General features: G+C 51.0%; 1 protein-coding gene across 1 annotated transcript in view; it reads left to right on the forward strand.

The window, feature by feature from the left end:
• Positions 1-22,077, forward strand: part of LOC119383005 (B-box type zinc finger protein ncl-1) — an 80,827-nt gene that overhangs the window by 49,798 nt on the left and 8,952 nt on the right. The window contains exons 8-10 of the mRNA XM_037650961.2: positions 5,949-6,030; positions 15,391-15,586; positions 15,947-16,252. Coding sequence (XP_037506889.1) covers positions 5,949-6,030; positions 15,391-15,586; positions 15,947-16,252 — 584 coding nt within the window. The remainder of the gene's footprint in view (positions 1-5,948; positions 6,031-15,390; positions 15,587-15,946; positions 16,253-22,077) is intronic.

The following is a 22,077-nucleotide window of genomic DNA, read 5'->3' on the forward strand; positions in this document are numbered from 1 at the left end:
CTTGGAAGGAGCGGCTCGCCGCGAGCTGGTGTGACCGCACCGCCGCAGCAACATAGAAGTAAAATTTCAGTTAGTACAGCGACGTCCACGCCTGTCTTATTTTTGCACCCTTTTTTGAGTTCCGCTACTCGAACGAGTGTTATACCCCTGTCAGACGGACAACCTTAACCGTGGTTAAGCCGACTATGGTTACGGCTGACCACGGTTAGGGGTAGCTACACAGTAGAAATAACAGCATGGTTTTGCAGCGATAAAGCGACATGCTACACAAGAGGCACATTGAGGCCACGAAGACGCATCGGAATTCAGCAGGTGTACTTTTCAACTCCAAAGACCTGCATATCAGACGTATTTGGACATGACAAAAATTGTAAACCAATCCGATCCAGGCTCTTTGCGAACCCAAGTAAACCAATTTAGGAGGCGTTGACGTAAACGTAACCGGCTGATACGAATTCGTGAAATTCCCAGCCGAATTCCACTGTGTCGAATGGGCCGAAATTTGGATGTTCCGAACACTTTTCCGCGTCACGGCGGGTGATACGAACTTTGGTACCGAATCCCTCGAGCGACGGCCGAGAGCAGAATGCTGTTAGCTTCGGAAGTACACGCGCGGTCAGTGCGCACACTGTCAGAACTGTGGTTATTGTTTGCCATAACCGCTGTGGGCGAAACCGCAGTCGCTCTTGACACTATTATGTATACAGTCGAACCCGTTTATAACGAACTCGAAAGTGTCGCGAAAAGTGGTCGTTATATCAGTAGTTCGTTGTATATGGACTCGCCCTTAAAAACGTGCGCTTTGCGGCCAAGCCGTTTTTTTTTCCTCTGTGCACTTTTATTAAAGTGCTAACAACCCCTTCGGTGACAAGCTAAGCCTTTTCGCGTCGTGAAGCGACGCCCGCTGCGTGCTCACGAGTGAATTAACCGCCTTTGCAATGAGCTGACACCTTCACCGAAGCGCGGTACCGCGACATGCAGCCGATCGTCCCTGGCTAGTTGCGTGCAGCGCGTCACCTACTCGGGTCGCGGAGTCACTGCCGGGCCGCTTGCTGCGCGTTTGAACGCGCGTTTGTACGTTCTTCGTGCTTGCTTCACTCCGGATCCTGCACGGATGCGGCGACTAGCCTCTTCGGTCAACGCGGCGAAAACAAGCATTTTCCAAGCAACGCGCACTACGTCTTCGCGATGCTCTCGCGGCCCTGCACGACGATGCGCGGCGCACTTCAGTTGTCACCTAGTCAAACACGCAGTATACGCTCGCTGTCAGTGCATGGACGTTTCTCGGTGCCCGCGCCGCTCAACAACAGCGAGCTACTTTCGTTTCTACAAAGCGACGCGCACTTTAATGGTCTCGCACGACGCGGCGGCGGCAAACTTGCGAACGGCAGCATGGCTAAGCATGGCGCGCTCTTACCGCCGTCAATCCGCAGGGTACGGTGTACGCCACACGTTCAGCCGAGCAGATATCTACAGATGACTGTGATAAGGTTGTCGGCTATAGGCATAACGGCACGTTTATCGACGGCCACCACCTCGCCTTTGTTCTTTTCTGATGCTTATTTGCAAAGGCATCGCCGCAATCGCGCGGAAGTCGTAATCACCGATCGACCGGTCTCTGCCATTGCCAAAAAGACGGACGACTTTTTGCAGCACATTGTGGCGTCGACACGTTTAGAGACGCAGTGAACCTTTTTCCGATGGAAAGTTATCGCGGTTATCACTTCTTGCACTTATGCCTTCTTGCGTTCCAAGGCATTGTTTGATTCATTGCAGGCTACAGAGAACGGCGTCAGGAAAGGTCACCGTGCGAAAGCTGACCGCAAGGCTTCATGCTGCCTACTATTTTTTTTTTTTTTTTCCTCATTGTCATTCTACCACTGAAGAAACGCCTGGAAAGTGAGCGACCTCGCTCGCAGCGTCCGAAATCTGCGTGCTGTGCTCGCCGATCTGGGTATCTTAGTCTCGAGTAAACGGGAGCGGGGCACGTGCGAGCGCGCGCCCCTGATCACGCTTTAGAAGGCATGCTTTAACTTTTTTTCGCTTCGTATGCGCCATATTTTTACCGCGACCGCGTCTGAAGTGTTCGTTGTAAAAGTAGGAGGCATTGAAAAATGTTCGCTATATCTGGACGCAGCTTCAATGGTTAGCATACGAAAATCGTAAGTGCACCCAAATATGGTCGTTATAACCGATAGATCGTTATATGTGGGATCGTTATAAGTGGGTTCGACTGTATATGGCGACGACGAAACTGACGGGACTTCGAAAGTGCACGTGCGTCCAACGCCCACCCAGTCCAAGTGGCGCTGCTTCCCGCAAACGCCGCGGACAAAACGGTGGCAGATGCGATTATAGATAGCAATGCAGGCGACGCAGAACGTAGTTTTGAAGGCACGTGCGCAGCCAGCGCAGGCGGATTGAAAACGGAACTACCATTTGCCGCAACCGCCGCGCACGAAACCACGGTCGCTATCAACGCGATCATCGATAGCGACTACGAGCTCCGAAGGTACGCGGCTAATGCAGCGGTAGATTAAAGGCTATATAGTCGTAGAAAAAGGCACGAAGCAGTGGTGTAGCCAGGAGGGGTGCACACACACCCCCTCCCCCCCCACCCCCCCCCCCCCCCCCCCCCGAAATTATTATTATTTTTTTTTTGCTATGGCATACGGAGCCCAAAATGACACTTGACCACATCTGCCTGCCCGGCCCCCACTTCAAATAAAGAAGGTGCCGACCTCTTCCCCCCCGCCCCCCCCCCCCCCTCCCCAAGACAAAAATTTCTGCCTACGCTCCTGGCACGCAGCCTTTCGGCTTTCATGTCGATCTTCGCTTGTCACTATGGTGGAGCGGACTTCACTTAGTTTTCAGTTGGCCTAATGCGAAGCTTTGACGCGCGCTTTCGTGGCAGCCAGCCGCGCCATCCCTCATTTGTCCGTTCATGTGTGTCCCAGAAAGGCATACGCGAGTTCTTTTGAGAGAAAAATAATGTCTTGTGTGTATATCGTGGTTTGAAAACAGGTCTTGCTAGTCTTTCGATGCATGATACCAAATTTTGGGCGATACGAATATTGTTGTTCCCCCTTCAGATTCGTATCACCGAGATTCTACTGTAGTTGGCATTCCCAGGATTTGGGGACATTTGTACGTGGCGCCATCTCTCGGCGGCAACAACGGCGTCCTGCCATAACTGAATGGGAAATAGGCGAAAAAAATCATATCTCTTGAAAAAAGCTAGTTATCAAAAACGACTCCGGGTTCTATGCAGGAGAGACCCACTGAAACATTTTGGTAAAATTAGAGTATCGCACTACAAAGCATGTGGCTTCCCAGGGTAATTGAACACCGCCCATAGGAAACACATGGGGCCCTATTGTAAAATTTTAAACACTTTGGGAAGCCAGGCGGTTTGTAGTGCGACACTGTAGTTTTAGCAGAATGTTCAAATAAGTCTCTGCTATATAGAACTGGGAGTCATTTTTGATAACTGTCTTTTTTCGTGAGATATGATTTTTTTTCGCCTATTTCCCACTCAGTTATGGCTGGCCACCGCAGTCACCGACGAGAGATGGCGCTACGTGCACATGTCCCCAAATCCTGGTCATGGGAAACCCTACCTGCATTGTTAGTTTGGCCACTCTAAGCCATTATAAGACCGCAACGCCAATGGCAGCCTGCATTGACACCCTTGTCCAATGTTTACGCTTACGGGGCTGTTAGGTGATCCAATGGTGTTATGCAAACAGCCATTATTGGACAGAACTTTTCATTTCAGAACAGTTCCTCCTTATTTGACTGTCTTGCTTGACATGGTTCATTTTCCCTCTTGGCAGTGAGCTTTTAGCTGATCCAAAAGCTGTTTTCCCTGCTCCCAAACGCGTTTTTGGCTGCTCCAAAAGCCGTTTTACCTGCTCCAAAACGCACTTTTTGCTGCTCCAAAAACCTACTCCAAAAGAGCTTCAGTCAATCACATCACTGCAGTCGTATTTGCTGGAAGGAACACTAACTTTGTTGCTCTCAGCTCAACGTCGACTTTGTGCGCCGAACAGTTGTCGACGACAAGAAGAACGCGTCTGCCGCCCAGTTCCATTCGCCTGTCGAATTTCAGTAGCCACTTCCTGAATAGGTCACCTGTCATCCAGGCTTTCTTGTTTGCGGCGTACTCCGTCGGCAGTGACCGAATGTTTTTGAAGCACTGTGGCTTGAGTGCTTTGCCAATCACAAAAAGGGGGACCTTTTCCGTACCGGTCATATTTGCGGCGACCAGAACAGTGACACGCTCTTTGCTGCGCTTGCCGCCGGCACAGCTGTCTCCCTTGTAGGTGATCGTCTTGTCTGGCTGCAACTTGAAAAATAACGCTGTCTCGTCAGCGTTAAACACATCCTGTGGTGAGTAGCTCTCCAAGTACTGCTGCAGGGTGTCGCTTCTCCAAGTAGCGCATGTTTCGGCGTCCACTTCCTTTGCCTCGCCGGATAACGTGCGGAATACGAGATTGTGCCGCTCCCTGAAACGATGAAACCATCCCTCGGAGGCGACAAAGTCTTCAATGTCCAAGCGCAGGGCGAAATCGGCTGCCTTGGCCATGATGATAGGGCCGCTCAATGCGTTATTCTGGGCTCTCATTTCTTTAACCCAGATAATCAAAGCTGACTCCAGTTCCGGGAACTTCGCTGTCCTTAGCCTTTTTCGACTGGCGCCAAAATCCTCGTCGGCTTCATAGGTGTTTTTAATGGCCGTCCTGTTGCGTATGTAGGTTGACAACGTGCTCGGAGGTATGCCGTGCTTCCTCGCAATTTCATATTTGCTCGAGTTCCCTTGGTCAACCTCTCGCAAAATCTCCACCTTCTCCTTGACAGTCTTCGCGCAGTAGTTTCCCCGCGGCATCTTGCAACTTCGATGCGGAATAAGACGGCTTGACGGCGTGAACGAACAACGTGCTCGAGGAACAAAGTGACGCTGCCGGGTGCGGCCTAGGACTGCTAGGACTACTCCGCCAACTCCTCAGCGTCCCGCGGGTCCCGCATATACAAGTGGCGCCAGGCGCTGAGATAGCGGGAGGGCTACGGAAAAAAAAAAATTGCTCCTTGGATTTCGGAGGCCATACTTTGCTCGCCCTTTGCTCGGAGGCCACTTGAAGCTCGAAAAAACCGGTCGTGCCACCTATCGTTCGGCCGTAAAAGCTTCCACTAGTGTTTGACGATGATGACGCTCGGCGGCGCGCGCTTCGAATTATCCGTAGAGGCGGCAATTTCTGTTCGAATGAACGAATCGTTTTACACATGGTCTCCTATGCACTGCCGACCGGACTGCGGCGACCGTTTCGAATTATCCAAAATTTCGAGTTAATGAGGTGTGAATTAACGAGCTTTCACTGTACTGATAATTCATCTGATATCTGCGAATCTTATCTGCCACTCAACTATAACCCACTGTACTCTTGCGGCCACAGCTGGAAAAAAAAAATAATAAAAATGCTGTGTGCTGCAGACCCATCAGATGGCATCAAAATCTATGACATCTTGGTGAGCTGACCCAGGACCTTATGAAGCCCTTTGATCCATCGTGGAGATAGTAGTGACCCTGCATGGGTTTTGCACCTCAAATTTCTGTGAAAAGCATATTATTAGTCCTTTCAGCACTTCTTTCTTCCAGTGAAGTAGTCGACAGTGTCTACTCATCTGCACATTTAATGTTTGCTTGTACTATCATGGTTGTTGGAAAGGAAAAAAAGAAAAGGAAGGATGGTGGTCAAGCATGACTGCACATTTTCTTGGTATCCGAAATTTGGAGGCTGGGAAGAAAATTAGTGGCAAATAAAATTTCTCAGGAATGTGCGTAATACCTGCTCGAGTTCTGCGAAAGCCTATTGCTGAGATATCCCGGTATTTATGGACTGACTAATCATGCTAATGGATTTTCTTGTTCACATTTGCTCTGCTTACAGTGTCACCATCACTACCAGTGCAATCTGGGTATGTGCCTCCTCCACGCAGTGCCAGCACGAAGTTGAACACGATGCAGATAAGGTACCTGTCACTTGTGTGCGTCCCATTCTGTTTTATATGCTTGGTGTGCAAACACAGTGCTGCTACATGAAGCGTTTGCCATTAACCTGACTGTGCGCTCAAAGTTGATGCTGCGATAAGGAGACTAACAGAGGCAGGGAAACATGCACGTGTTTGTGAAGATGTGCTACTTTTGCATGAGTAACCTGAAATGGTAAATTCAGAACATTAAGTACTAACACTAGTAGCAGTGGAGTGAGAACAAGGGGATGGGGGGATGGAGAAGGGGCCTACTTTATCAAGAATTTTTGTTTTGGATTGGCCATTGTGAAGAATTGTGCCTTAAACTGTAACTAACCGCACATTTTGTTTTGCTGCGGAGGCGCAGCTGAAAGCAGAATTCGCGAATTAATGTGCTTCACACATGTGTGGAGCTGCACGCTGCTTCACATGAAAACGGTGTGAGAGGCAGTCACTCTTTGTTACAAAACAGTTTAATAAAAACACTCTTATGTTAAATTGGATGGAGGGGGGGGGGGTGCAAGTTGTCTTGGAGAGTGTTGTGCTTTCTTTGCTACAGTCTTTCCAAAGTAGATTACAAATGAGGGGGTGTCCGCTCTACGTACGGCTGGTGCAGAAGCCTAGCTCCGGTCCCAGCCGCAAATAGTCGTACCGTGTCAACGTCCCCTTCCCGTAGCGCGCGTCATCGCAGCTACGACGGGTTCGGGCGAATAAGGCAACAGGCTAGAACAACAAACAACACTTTATTGCTACGCTAGCAATAACGCGTAAATGTCGCGTAGAGGGATAGTCCGCTCTCGTAGAAAACAAAGGGTATGGCTTACACCTTCGGTCGATGATCGGCTCGCGGGTCTCGGGGCGGTGAGCTGTTCCTTCGCCGGTCAGCAGGGTACGAGAGACCGTCTCCCTGCCTGGTCGGCAGTTTTGTTCACCTCCCGTGTCCCTCCCCACCGCGAGGGTTGATTCCCTCGCAGGGCGAGTTCCCTTTCCCGCGAGCCGGGATGCGAGGATTGGCGCGCGGAGTGACGGGGAAGAAGGGGTTGTCCGGCAGGAAAGGGCGATGGTGCTCCTCTCCTAGTGGTCCCATGGCTACCACCGTCAGTTCGCGATCGCGCCAGCCTTAAGGAAAGGAAATGGGCGCGTGTGCTCTCCCACATCCTCCTCCCCTTAAGAAAGCCCTCGGACGACAGAGACTGCACCATGAAGTAATATTGTTATTCCTCATCGAGGAAGGCTAGGACGGATCGGTCCAGGTCCGTGCCCTCCTGCGGTCGGCCCTCTGCCGTGGGTGTCGCCGGTGCCCCCACTGGCGTCGCCGCTGCCTCCGAAGTAGCCACCACCGGCCTCGTTGCGGTCTTCGCTGCCGTGCCCACTTGCGTCATGGCTTCCCCAGTCGTCGCCTCCGCCGTCACTGCTGCGGTAGGTCTGGTCTGCTCCTGCAGCCCCGTGGTCCGGACCGCGCCTCCTTGGGCCCCGCCTCTCTGGTCGTTGGTGGCGATTGAGAGCAGCGAGTCAACGAAGTGTTTCGTTCCAGGCGGCTTCTCCAGCATGGTTCGGGCTCCTCCGGTCTGGCGGGGCTCGGGCTCGGGGTCTTCGGCGTACTGCGCCATGGCCTTGAGGGAGCATAGGCCGTCGGTGTGTCCACACAACCGTGGCACATTCCGGTGGCTGCGGCCCACAGGCAGCTGGCTCTCGCAGTTGGGTTGGCATTGGTCTTCGGGCCTCTTCTGTGGAGGCCGGGCGGTGCGGCGATGGGGTAGCGTGGAAGTGGCGGCGTGATGTGCCGGTCGATCTCCAGTCAGGCGTCCATGCCGATGCTTGCCGGTGGTGGTGGGGCTGCGACGACGACGACGTAATGTGGGTGTGGGCTCGCCGTGAGGAGGCGGTCTCCTCTCCAAGCCGTCCCGGCGGCACCTATTTCCCTTTTGCTTATCCAACATGCAGAGTTGTCTCCGCCTGTTTCGCAAGAAGTACCGCGGCTCAGGGCTTTTCACTCGGTTTCGAGCGTTCTCAGCCGCCGCCTGTGGCTCGGAGGGGGACTGATAGTCGTCCCCATGCTCCTCCCGTGACACGTAGCGTTTCAAGTCGCATACGTGCACTGGTCCGCCGCTCGGTTTGCCTTTCATGTTCGCGAGCCGATAAACAAGCGAGGAAACCTTCTCTCGCACTCGGTACGGCCCGGACCATTTCGGTGCCAGCGAGGCTGCAAACTGTTTGCTAGCGTCGCTAAGAACATGATGGCGTCGCAGCACCAGATCGCCCACTTCGTAGTGTACGTTCCGATGCGAGCGGTCGTACTGCGCCTTCTGTTGTGCCCTAGCAGTGCCGAGATTACTGCGTGCTTTACGTAAAACTTCCGCTAGCTTCTCGCGCAACTGCGCTGCGTATTCAGCTCGTGCTGATGACGCCACTGGCACTCCACTGCGATCCGCGAGTACAGTCTCCATCGGATTCGGCAGTTCTCTCCCCAGGTTTAGAAAAGAAGGCGCATACCCAGTCGAGCGGTTCACAGTCGATCGCAACGCAAACCCGATCTCTGGAAGGTAGGTATCCCAGTCCTTGTGCCTTTCAGAGAACGCGACAAGCATGTGCTTGATGTTGCGATTAACTCGTTCCGTGGGGTTCGACTGAGCATGGTAGGTGGTTGTTTTCTTGTGCTTAATGCCAAGCGCGGCGCACGTGTCAACAAACACCTTCGCAGTAAAATAAGACGCGTTGTCTGTTATCAACTGCTCAGGGAAACCAAACCTGGTGAAAACCTCCATCAACTTATCCAAGATCACACGAGCCGTCAGCTTTCTAAGGGGGAAAAGTTCTACCCACTTAGTGAAGTGATCCGTGATCACCAGCAAGAATTTGTTTCTGCTAGGAGTTGTGGGGTACGGTCCCATTACGTCACATGCCGCGATTTGCCAGGGAGTCTGGCTGTTGATCGGCTGCATGAGGCCGGGCGGTCGTCCGCCTCGGGGCTTGACGCTTTGGCACACTTGGCATGAACGGGCGTAACGAATCACATCCCGCTTCATGCCTGGCCAGGTAGCGAGGCGACACAACTTAGCATAAGTCTTAGGGCCGCTCGCATGCCCAGCAATGCACGAGTCATGAAAGTAGCGAAGCAGTGCTCCTCTCAACTTGCGCGGTATAACGACCTTGAATGACTCACTTGTGTCATCGTCGGATGGGATGTACCTCAGCAGGACGCCATCAGAATCCAGCAGATAAGAATCCAGCGCGCTCACAGCATTACCAGCTGTTGCCGAGCGCTCCGCACCGACAGCAATACCAGCTGCCCCCGTGTGCGCGGTGGCCTCGCCACCCGGCTCCCGGAGCCCGTCGAACACCTTTCGACAAAACGGATCTTTCTGCTGAGCTTCTAACAGCTCCCTTCTGCTGAAAACAATCCCCGCGCTAACAACAGCCTCTACGTGGTTCACGCTCGTGCCTTGAACTGACGTTTGTTCTACTGTTTCCGTTAGCGCTACTTCGAGTGTCTCGCTCACAGTCCGTTCCGGGTCAGTCTCGTGACGGACTGGAGCACGCGATAATGCGTCGGCCGCGGCATTGTTCTTGCCCTTGCGGTAGCGTACGGTGAAGTCGTAACGCTGCAGAAGCAATGCCCAACGAGCCAGGCGGCCGCTTGGTTCGTTCAAGCGCCTCAACCACGTGAGCGCCATGTGGTCCGTCTCAATAACAAACGCCACTCCGTCTATGTAATAGTCAAACTTACGGAGAGCGAAAACTATCGCGAGACACTCTTTCTCTGTTACCGAGTAGTTCCTCTCCGCCGGCGTTAACGAACGGCTCGCGAACGCAATCGGTCGGAGGGCACCTCCATGCTCCTGAAGCAAAATTGCTCCTAAGCCCAGGTCGCTTGCGTCTGTTTGAATCACAAACTCCCTGTTCAAATCGGGTAGCTGCAGTTCAGCCGTGTTAGCCAGCAACTTAGTGAGGCGACGCAGTGCGGCCTCCTGCTCTTGACCCCAAGCCCAACGCTCGCCTTTCCTCAAGAGCTTTGTCAAAGGCGCCTGCACTGCCGCGCAGTCTGGAATGAATTGGCGATAGAAGTTCGCCATCCCCAGAAAGCGCCTCAGCTCGCCGATGTCTTTCGGCGACGGATAGCTGACTATCGCTTCAAGCTTACCCTTATTCGGCAAAATGCGACCCTCGTCAAGCGTGAATCCCAACAATGTTATTCGGGTCGCCGCTATCTGAGCTTTGTTCGGGTTCAGAGTGATGCCCGCAGACCTCAGCCTTTCTAGAACGTCTCTTAAGTGGCGCAAGTGCTCATCGAACGTTTTCGAGTAAACCACTATGTCGTCTAGATATGCGAGGGCGTGCTGCCACTTTGCATCTCCCAGAACTTGGTCCATTAGCCTCTGATAAGTAGCGGGAGCCCCCACCAAGCCAAAGACATTCTCCTGAATTGAAAAAGTCCCCTGTGGCATGTGAAAGCTGACTTCTCTCTGTCCCGCTCGTCCATTTCGACCTGAAAATATCCGCGACTAGCATCGAGCGTCGTAAAGTACTTCGCCCCGCCTAGGTTGGATACTAACGATGAAATGGATGGAAGAGGGTATGCGTCCTTCTTCGTAACCTCATTCAGCCTGCGGTAGTCTACACAAAGGCGATATGTATCATCCTTCTTTGGAACTAGAACCACCGGGAAACCCCATGGGCTGTTTGACCTTTCGACCACGCCTGTGTCGATGAGTTCGTCCAAGGCGGCGTCAAGTGCTTTCCGCTTAGCCAAGCTAATCGGTCGGGGATTGCATTTCCAAGGTCGTGCGTCACCCGTGTCGATTGTGTGCTTGACCAGCGTAGTGCGGCCCGGGCGGTCAGTGAAAATCGCGTCGTACTCGTACAACAGCGACGACAGCTGCACCTTTTCCCTTTCTGGCATGCTGTGTGCTTCTGCCAAAAGCGGGTGCACTGACCTTCCCTGTACTGCGGCACATTGCTCTGGCGGGGTTACTCGCTTACTCTGCGCGCTTTCCTCCTCTCTCACTCGCGCTGCTCCCTGCGATTGGCATGCCGTTGTCAATGCGGGTGCTTTCGAGAAAAGCTTTAGCGCGTCTCCGTCGCGCTCTCGGTAACCTCCTCTTGCAATATCAATGACAATCCCTGACTTGGCGAGAAAGTCTCGACCCAGGATTAGAGGCATTGACAACCCGGGAAGATGGACAAAGCGTTGTCGCCTCACGCGTCTTTCCCAGCGGATCACAAGTCTAGCCGCACCGCTCGATTGCGCTGTGCCCGAAGCAAGGCGGAAAGTGGTGTTGCTTTGTCTCAAGCGGATATTGTTCTCGCAGAGATGGTGCAACACCTCGTCCCCAAATAAAGAAGCGCTTGCCCCAGTATCCAAAAGTGCTACAAACTTCTTTCGAGCTATTGTTAACTCGATTAACGGTGCGGGCGAGTCTACGGCATCACCTGCGCGACAGACCGTAGGTGCTAGTGATCCGAGCGCATCGGTAGGACTACTGATCGCCGCGCGGTGCCCGGCGTGGTTCACCGGCGGCGTCGTCCGTTTCCCGAACCGCGCGTTCGCTCTTGAACCGGCGTGCGGCCGCATTCGCGGGCGATGTGCCCCGGTGCGCCGCACTGGTAGCAAGGACCGCGGAAACCACGCCGGCCCGGGCGTTCGTCGCCACGATCCGGCGGGCCTCGCTCCGCGTTGCGCCGCTCGTCTGGGCTCGTCTCGACCACGTGCTCCTGCCGCGGAACGTCACGTGCAGGCGCAGCACGGGCCGTACGAAGCGCGTAAGCGTAGGGGTCCAAAGCGCGGTCTGACAGTTCCCAACCGCGCGGTACGTGCTCATCAGCGAACGATGCTGACGCGTTACCCCTAAACGCCTCTGAACTGACCGCGCCACCGTTCCACGCGCAGCGAGGCTCGGGTGACTGCGCTGCGGGTGGAGGCGGGCGGTACGCTCGCGCCGCGAGGATGTCCCCTTGTATGCGCTTCGCTTCGGCGGCGAGCTCTTCTAGGTCTGCGAACTTGCATCCCCTGAAGTGAGCCGCAAAAGTCGGGTGCGCTTGCCGTGTAACGCGCTCGACTTTCTCCGCGTTGGTGGCAAGAGGGTTAGCGAGGCGATACAGTTCGTCCATCGCCCGTACGTACTCCAGCAAGGATTCGTCCGGATGCTGGGTGCGTAGCTCCAACTCCCTCCTCAAACGCCACTCGTAATTCGCCGGAAGGAATTCGTCGCGGAAGCTCTCGCGGAACTCTTCTACCGTGCGGGCACGATGTCCGGTCAGTCGGAACCATCGGGCCGCTTGCTCTGTCAGCGACACCGGGACCACACGCGCGAGAAGTTCGGCGTCGGGAAGCCCCATTGCTTGCTGATAGTAGAGCAGTCGGTCGAGATACTCATTCGCGCTCCTGCAGTCGTGGTAGCCACTGTAGGTAGGCATGTCTACCTTGACACGTGGTCCCGCACTTTGCGAAGGAGGCTGCGCTGTGTTTTGCAATGCGCTGGCTAAGCTCTGCATAACTGACAGCGCATTCTGCAAGAGTACCTCGCTCGAGGGCACACTATTGCCCGAAGACGCGACCACATCTGCGGCTTGTGCCGAAGCAACATGTGGTGGCATCTCGCTGTTCGCGTCGCGAGGTGACGGGGTGCCCGGCGTGGCGCTCTCCGTCGTAGGCCTAATCTCTCCTAACGCGGTCGCTGCAACACCTTGGTTGTCCCGCGTGAAACAACCAAAATTTACGCTGTCGGAAAGTCCAAACAATGCCCCCGCGTTAGCCATAGGATCGACATTCTGCGACGCGACATCAGACAACATGAACAAATCCTGGAATTCAGACATGCCCGTTGTCCTACGTTGACGGAGCGTCGGTAGTCGCTCGCGTCCACAAAACTAGCCGCGTTGCCAAATTCGTTAACGTTGGGCGCCAGATGAGGGGGGTGTCCGCTCTACGTACGGCTGGTGCAGAAGCCTAGCTCCGGTCCCAGCCGCAAATAGTCGTACCGTGTCAACGTCCCCTTCCCGTAGCGCGCGTCATCGCAGCTACGACGGGTTCGGGCGAATAAGGCAACAGGCTAGAACAACAAACAACACTTTATTGCTACGCTAGCAATAACGCGTAAATGTCGCGTAGAGGGATAGTCCGCTCTCGTAGAAAACAAAGGGTATGGCTTACACCTTCGGTCGATGATCGGCTCGCGGGTCTCGGGGCGGTGAGCTGTTCCTTCGCCGGTCAGCAGGGTACGAGAGACCGTCTCCCTGCCTGGTCGGCAGTTTTGTTCACCTCCCGTGTCCCTCCCCACCGCGAGGGTTGATTCCCTCGCAGGGCGAGTTCCCTTTCCCGCGAGCCGGGATGCGAGGATTGGCGCGCGGAGTGACGGGGAAGAAGGGGTTGTCCGGCAGGAAAGGGCGATGGTGCTCCTCTCCTAGTGGTCCCATGGCTACCACCGTCAGTTCGCGATCGCGCCAGCCTTAAGGAAAGGAAATGGGCGCGTGTGCTCTCCCACACAAAATGTCTTCATTTTTCCCATGTTAGCTTTGTCTCAAGATTAGTGCAGGGTTGCTTTTGTGATGGCTTGAATGCCGTATGCAGTTGTGCATGGCTATCCTCTTTCTAATGGCTGCAGTTAGGAATTTCGGTCATGTGCAGATGCAGGTAGTATCCACAGGAATGCACTAACCACTTCCAACGTTTCGACGCGCTTATTCTGTACGCTTTGGTTATACAGTTTATAATCTCAGTGAAACTATTCGCCGCGAGATCGGGCTATAGGTGGCAGCACCGTCGCCGCGTTTGTGTGGATAGGCGGTCGGCGGCGCGTATACAAATGTACGCAGCGGCGCTTCGCCGTATGCGGTTTGAGTCGATTGTTGGCGAGTAAAGCGCGTTGACTGCAGCCTTAATGGTGATGTATGCGCCCCGCATTGCCACATCAATGCACGAAACCGTCCTAATGTACCTATTAATTGTGAGAGAAGTGCAATCTGCCAATCAATGGGATACTGGCCTTCAGTCACGTTCGTGTTTTACCCTGTGCTCGATGTGTTTTCTTGCTTCATTTGCACGTGTTTTAATTGTGTTTTGCCTATACCACAATATAAGCTGTGTTGCGTGACTGAGACATTGAAGTATTTACTTCTTGCTCTAGCGGCTACAAAGAAAGAGAACCTCTATTTCTGCGTAATTAGATGAAGTAGAACTTTGTGCACTCTGCTTTTCTGGTTGCACGAATACGCATATCGCTGTAGAAATGCGTGGCTTCAGGTCTTTTTTACCGCTTACCATCCTCTGCAGACGCTTGTTCATGCTTTGAGGTATCACAAGGATTTCCAAATCGCCAACACATCACGAGATGGTGTCACTAAAATTCTGCATTCACACCTCGACATTTAGTACTTTCTTTCGTTTAGGACGGCGCCGAATGAACTAGGCGACGTGCTTGAACGAGAAAGCGGTACCCACATTGAAATGATTTTTGGCGAATGGACGGCACGATGGTTAGACCTAGCGCCATACCGACACGGGCGTGTACTCACTTATTAGAGTGCATACAAGTCTCGTAAGGCGAAATGCTTATGTACGTCGTGTAGGCATACGTACAAGCATTCGATACTGTGCTAGCACAACGGAATAAGCTGTAATCTGAGGATGCGCATGACGTACGCACACACGCAAACACGGTGTGGCTAGCAGACGACGCAAGGAGCCATCCACACCGCGGCGTTTCGTCCGCTCGCCGCTAGGTGCCGACTCTGCTCGATCTCGCCGCCAATAGACTTGAGGGATCAAGAAATGTACTTTCTCGCATATAACCCACACCCACTTTTTAAACATGCTTTTCTGTTTTTTTTTGTGCTGGTTATATGCGAGGAAATACTGTATATTCACGCAGTCGGCTCTCAGTTCTTTGTGCCCGTGTGATTGCCTCAACTTCTGTGCCTTGGCAGGTAGCACTGGCTTTTCGTGTCTAAGAGGCAACGCACATTTGCATCAAACATTGTGGGATCAAAATTGGTTTTTAAGAACCGCACTCTAGCACATTGTGGGCTCGTTGCCCTTCTCCAGGACCACACATAAATTCGTGTCACCGAGATTCTACTGCATTCCGCAAGCATTGGTGTAGCAACTGGAAGAAATTGGAGGGTGTGACATGCATGCATAGAACTGGGTTACCCTTGTTTATTGTAACCCTGGAGTTTCACAAAGCACAGGCTGGTGTCCCCTTACGTTAAATTCAGCATGAAGTTTTCCCCACTTTAAGTGCGCAGAGCTCATTTTGTGGACTTATACAATCGAACTGTTGCATGGACTGTACGATAAGCCTGAGAGCAAATCTCAGACTGGTGGTGTAATGGTGTCATCCGACTTTCTTTCAACTGCAACAGGTGCAAATTTGGCCAATTGGGCCCGAGCAAGGGCCAGTTCAGCTCGCCACACGGCTTCTGCTTGGGCCTCGAAGAAGAGATTATAGTGGCAGACACCAACAATCATCGTATCCAAGTGTTTGACAAGTCTGGAGAGTTTAAGTACACCTTTGGAGTGGCCGGAAAGGAGGAAGGACAGCTGTGGTATCCACGAAAGGTGCTGCTTTTATATCATACTTGTGACTCCATATCGTTTAGAAAGGGAAGCACTTTTTTTTATACCAAAAAGTATTGGTGTACAGAATTCTTACATCGCGGCCAAACAGTTTCATTTACAAGTAACCTTGTGAACCTGTGGCATGATCTTGTACATGTTCCAAAATGGAACGGAGGTGGTCCGTTCCGTCTAGCTGCACGCGATTGGTCAGTGTGAGCCGTGACGGAACGCCACTGATGGCATGGAGTTAGGATTGACAAGATAGGGGATGGTCGGAGGACTAACTCTGAACGATGTCTTTATGCTTTGAACAGCTTGCATGTTTCGCTAACCAACGAAGTTTGGATGTCGTCTTTTCAGGTGGCTGTTATCAAGAGCAGTGGAAAGTACGTCATTTGCGATCGAGGGAACGAGCGGTCACGTATGCAGATCTTCACCAAGGGTGGCCACTTTATCAAGAAGATTGCAATCCGCTACATCGACATTGTAGCTGGCCTGGCCATCACTGCAGAGAATAAGATAGTCGCTGTGGACAGTGTGTCGCCAACTGTATTCGTCATTTCAGAGGCAGGCGAGCTTCTGCTGTGGTTCGACTGCAGCGAGTACATGAGAGAGCCCTCGGACATAGCCATCAGTGGCCGGGAGTACTACATCTGCGATTTCAAGGTGGGCTTCTCTGTTACCATGCTTGCTGCCACTGTAGACTCACTGCAATTGTCAGTTTTGACTAACACAAAGCACTCATGCTCTTTTTCCGATTCTTTTCGGCACATGTCTCTTGTTCTGTTTGGATGCCCCAGTTTAGCATTGTAAAGGCTGGCCCGTATGATGTATTTTGAGGTTTTTATTTAGATATTGCACTGGGCATTGTTCTATTACTGTTGCTTGCATGGCAGGTTTTACTGTTCCCACGTAGTGCTAGTATAGACTTGTGTTAGGAGGGTCGCACCGCCAGCGACACGACCACATTTGTGTTCGCAGCTGTTGCGGCAGAATGTAGTTAGGCTTGGACTAGGTGCGCGCTGACTGCTCATGTGCCTTCATAACCCTGTGGTTGTCATTCGCAATTGCAGTGCTAGTGACAATGAGCAATAGTTTTGTCTTGAGCACTGTGTCAAAAAACATGGCGGGAGTTCTTGAATAAAGATTCTACCGCAGTGTGCACACGCATCAAACCCACCAGCAGCATCATGGTGGATGGGCGATCTGTCGCCGAGCATCTGAGTGGCGAAAAATTTACCGTTATGTGCGTGTGGTGTCCGAAAGCGTGTCTTTGATGAAGACACTGATCTTGCAATGCGGCTGCATGCCTTTGGAAGTCACTAGCCTACGAATCGTCGAGTTGCTAGTGACATTTTGCGGCAGTCCTAGGCAAGCTCTTTTTCCTTATGTGGTAGCACTCATGAAAAGCTTCGGAAGCACCCAGGAAAAGTATTTGTTGTGACGAGAGATTTTTCTCGTCATTTTCTATGGGAGGCTGATGGGGAATAAAATATTAATCTTTTGTGGGGGAAATTTCGTTGTTACGGAATTTGTTATAGAGTAAAAGCTCGTTAATTCGGGCACGTCATCTGATCCCTGTAAATATACGCATCACTCTATGAGACTGTGCGCTCGTTATTTCGGACAGATTTGACCGCAAATCGGATAATTCGGCGACTTTCGGGCCGCTGGCGAGGCTCGAAAACGAAAAAAGAACAATTCAGAACAGAAGTGAAGCTCAAACACAGCATCGCCATGGACATCAATTGTCGACTTGGCTTGACTTGAGACTGGTTGAATGCCTTTTCTTCGCGTGTGTTGTTGGCGGTGCCATTTTATTGCTTTGTTCCCATTGGTGTGCTGCATCGTTGAACGTCGTTTTATTGAGGAACGATTCAGTACGGCTCCTTTAGCTTGATTGTTGCTGGTGCTTTTGTGCTGACTTTTCGTGTGAACGCACTCTCCGCCGATGGCAAAGCCGGCGAAGCGGCCCAAGTACGAGGCGAAGGACTTCACCACCAAAGTAGGAATTTTGCGTGCCCTGAAAAATGCGCTCTGCCGACAAGAAGTTGCTCCTGTGCCATGACGTCGGCAAACAATACGACGTGAGTCTCCTGAGCGCAGTTAGCATTCTTGCGTATGTGTGGCAGAACATGTCTGCGCACGGCATTGCCAACTGTTTCAGGCACAGTGGCTTTGTTGTACCCAACTCCAGTGATGCAGAAGTGTCGGCGGACGATGGTGCCGACGATGGGCAGGATTTCGGAAGTGTTATGCCTGATGCAGTGACACTAGAGGATTATATCGGCATTGATGATGGCGTTGCCACTGCCGGCTGTCTGACTGATGAGCAAATCGTCAAGGAAGTGATGCATGGCAACGAATCCGAGAACGAAGAGCCTGAAGAGGAGCAGCCACACCACGAGCCACATGGGCCCCCTCGCACTGTGAAGGAAGTCGCGGAGGCCCTCGTCATCCTTGAAGAATTTCGTTTTGGCACTGCAGACAGCATGCGAGCTGCTGAGCACCTTGAAGGGCTCAGAAAAATTGTGTCCACGCGAATTTCTGCTCGAAAACAGACACACATCCGCGATTACTTTGTAAAGTAAAGGTATGTTGAAAAAAACTCTTGCATTTATTGTGTTTATTTCGACCATTCGATAATTCAGACATTCAGTTAATTCAGACATTTTTTCCGGTCCCTAGAAATCCGAATTAACGAGCTTTTACTGTACAGTATAACCTCGTTACAATGGATCTGTTTACAACAGACATCCGGATACTACATACCAATTTGCGGCGCTATGCCGACCTCCATATTTGTTCTATTGATTGAGCTTCATTTACAACGGATTCTGGTGCAACGGACATTCAGATATAATTGACTAAAATGTCAGGCCAGCAAGGTGGTCAGGACCCCTTTACAGTGGACTTTTCTACCACGGACATCCCAAATTGAATAACTTCCGACTTCGAACATCACTTGGCATACTTTTGGGACGGGAACAGTGCGCCGCAGATGTCGACATACCGATTTGAAAAAGAAGGCCGGCGATCTCCCGTCTGTCAATGATAGGCTATGCCTAGCTGTAGCGTTGTGGCTTCTTGGCTTTCGCATGTCCACTAGCGCAATGTTGCTCGCAAAGTTCGGATTCGTCTTGTACATCGGCACCGTGAGCGGAGTTAGGCCTAACCATGACATCGAGTAGAAAGCTCGGTTGCGATGTGCGTGGCCACAGTGCTCAATGTTTAAAAGTACGCCATGCTCCGTCGCGAGTACAAAGAGTTGTCCCACGGTGGTCTTCGTCATAACCTCCGAAGTGCTGATAAGCAGAACATCTAACAGCGGGTCCAATGAGTTCGCGACGAGTGCAACGTGCTATCGTAATCTGATAATTGAGCTTCCGCTTGCAGCTGCCAAACTAAAGAGTAATTATATTCTAAATTATCGTCGGCCCGTGAACACAGAATGAGTGCGAACGTGCCACTAAGTAGCGCAATTTTCGACAGCCATGACCTCGCGGTGCACAAGCAGCTGACGACGCTCCCGAAGCGAGCATCATGGCAGAAGCAGCCAATCAGAGGCCTCGAATTGAACTTCAAACATGTGCTTTTCGTACACTTTTACTGAATGGGGGAGCTAGCTGAATCTGAGGACTTGCAGAGCTGTAATCTTGAAAAATGCGTTTTTTTTTTTCCTCTCTTTTCGTTTTTCTCTCGCTCCTTTTTTTTTTTTTTTTTTGCTATTTCCGCAATTTTCGCCAAGTCAGCATACGCAAAAAAAATTTTTTTGTAGCACTTCTACATAGTTTTCAGTGAAGATATGTTGGAATCAGATAGAAAAAAGGCTACAGGAATTGAAAATGTAATTTTCCAAAAATCTTTTTTTTTTTTTTTTTGGTCCACCCTTAAGAATAAGACCATGTTTGTGACTCATAATTCTCTCTGGTTATAACAGACCCATTCATTGTTTACATAAAAGCCTGTTGTAACAGTACTTGGATTTTACATACTCCCTTTTCAACAGACCAAAATCCTCTTCACTATGAAGGTCTGTTGTAATGAGCTTATACTAGTGGGAGTCAACTGTATACTGTTTGCCTCGACCACTGCGGATGCACCCTACATCTATAAAAATGCAATCATATAAATGGCAGTCGCGCAGTTCTGAAGGCATCTTGAGCATGTGGTGGTAAATGTGAATATGCACATAGCGTTGTGTCCTTCCTGATGTTACTATAGGGTCATTCCAAGCCAAACGTCCCAAACATTGCGCTCGACCCTCTCCAATTGTATTGTGAAAAATTGTGGACGTTCATATCAGTGCACTATTTGCCCTCGGAAAGTCTTTCTTAGAAAAAAAAAATTTTCTTGTCTGTTACAGTGATTTGAATTTTGCCGTAGTGGGTGAAACATAGGTTGCGAAAAAAACTCTAAAAAATACAATAATTTACGGAACGCCTTAAATATCTGCTGTTTACTTGAAAAGGAATGGCACTATCTTATTATCACCCATTGACGACCACTACTTTGTCTCACGATGTGCTTTGTGGTGAAGCAATGCTGCAATTCCGCGCCCATTGTGATTATTTTAAAAAAATTCTTCGAATACTACAGACAAAATAGGACTATATCACATGGCTGGATAGTTGGCAGTAAGCGTGTCAAAAAAGTATTGAAGTCGATTACCGAGTAGTTTCGAAGTGGAAGGGGTGCAAACATTGAAAAATGTGTGAAATGCCCCACGTTCAGGCACATGTAGAGTGGTGATGCGGTCCAAGTAAAAATGCACGCTTGGTCTCGTTGAGAAGAGTAGACAAAGGAGATTTATTTGTGAAAGTTTAATCAGAGTGTTTTTTGTTTTAGGCAAGAAACAAAATTTTATGTTGAGCATTCGTGGCGTGCCTGAGCATGGGCCCATAAGTCCGCTTCACTGCCTCGCCACTGTTCCTTGGGGCAACGGAAGTATCCAGCGCCCACGCGGGTGGCACGATCGTGTGCTGCTGTGAGTTTTCTCGTTTCGACACGCATTCTTCGGCTTTCCGCAGTGCTGCCGACGAAGTGTCAGAAAAAAACGAGTGATGGTTGGTTTAAAATATATTATTATATAATAAAAGTGGCTAACAGGCACCGGGAATACACTTATAATTCTGTTTTATGGGCAGCTCGCTTGAACGTGACCCGCGCCATTCGTGCCTCGGAGCCGAATGGTGCTACGTATTCTTACGCTCGGATCTTCGGCAGAGGAGCACGCGGCACTCAAAGGTTCGTCTTTCAGCCGCATCCCTTGGAAGCGCGTATGATAAACATTTCGAACAGTGAGTATACTGCTATCGTGTCATATTTTAGACGGAGAGCCTGTACAACGGAAACCGAAAACGATAAATATACGAAAGGACGAAGCCACCTTTAATTCGGCTTCGTCTTTTTAAATATCTATTGCCTTCGCTTAGTAATCGCAAGGTGATTACTAAGATGAAGGTATCGCATGCAGTGTGAAAGAAAGTTGAGCTCTTAGCAAGGTTTGAGTCTACAATCTCCTTCAAAGGTGCGCGCACGTTTCACCATTTCGTGCCATCATCACTGACCACTCTTAATGCCGGGCTCACTACCTACTCAGTGACAGGTATTTCAAGTGACGAAGACCAAACGTCGGCAACGGAAGTAAGAACTGCAACCTCCGCAGAGATCGAAAACACAACCCAAGCTCTGCGCCTGTCGTACGTGTGCATGCAGTGACGTGGCAATGAAATCGTGCTCTGCTCAGACTACTAACCGGCAGCCTTTAGTGCCCTTCCGAAGCATTCTGCCAGCCATATACACTGTTTGCAAGTTTTCAGCAACGTGAAAACTCAAAACAGCACACGATCGTGCCACCCGCGTGGGCGCTGCATACTTCTGTTGCCCCAAGGAACAGTGGCGGCGCAGTGAAACGGACTTACGGGCCCGCGCCCAGGCACGCCGCGAACGCTCAACATAAACTTTTGTTTCTTGCCGAAAACAAAAAACACTCCGATTAAACTTTCACAAATAAATCTCCTTTGTTTACTCTTCCCAACGAGACCAAGCGTGCATTTTTACTTGGACCGCATCACCACTCTACATGTGCCTGAATGTGGGGCATTTCACACATTTTTCAATGTTTGCGCCCCTTCCACTTCGAAACTACTTGGTCATCGACTTCAATACTTTTTTGACATGCTTACTGCCAATTATCCAGCCATGTGGGATAGTCCTATTTTGTCTGTAATATTCGTAGAATTTTAAAAAAATAATCAAAATGGGCGCAGAATTGCAGCGTTGCTTCACCACAAAGCACATCGTGAGACAAAGTAGTGGTCGTCAATGGGCGATAATAAGATAGTGCCATTCCTTTTCAAGTAAACAGCAGATGTCTAAGGCGTTCCGTAAAGTATTGTATTTTTTAGCTTTTTTCGCAACCTATGTTTCACCCACTACGGCAAAATTCAAATCACTGTAACAGACAAGAAAAATTTTTTTCCAACAAA

This window comes from Rhipicephalus sanguineus, chromosome 2, assembly GCF_013339695.2.
Source record: "Rhipicephalus sanguineus isolate Rsan-2018 chromosome 2, BIME_Rsan_1.4, whole genome shotgun sequence".
NCBI lineage: Eukaryota > Metazoa > Arthropoda > Arachnida > Ixodida > Ixodidae > Rhipicephalus > Rhipicephalus sanguineus.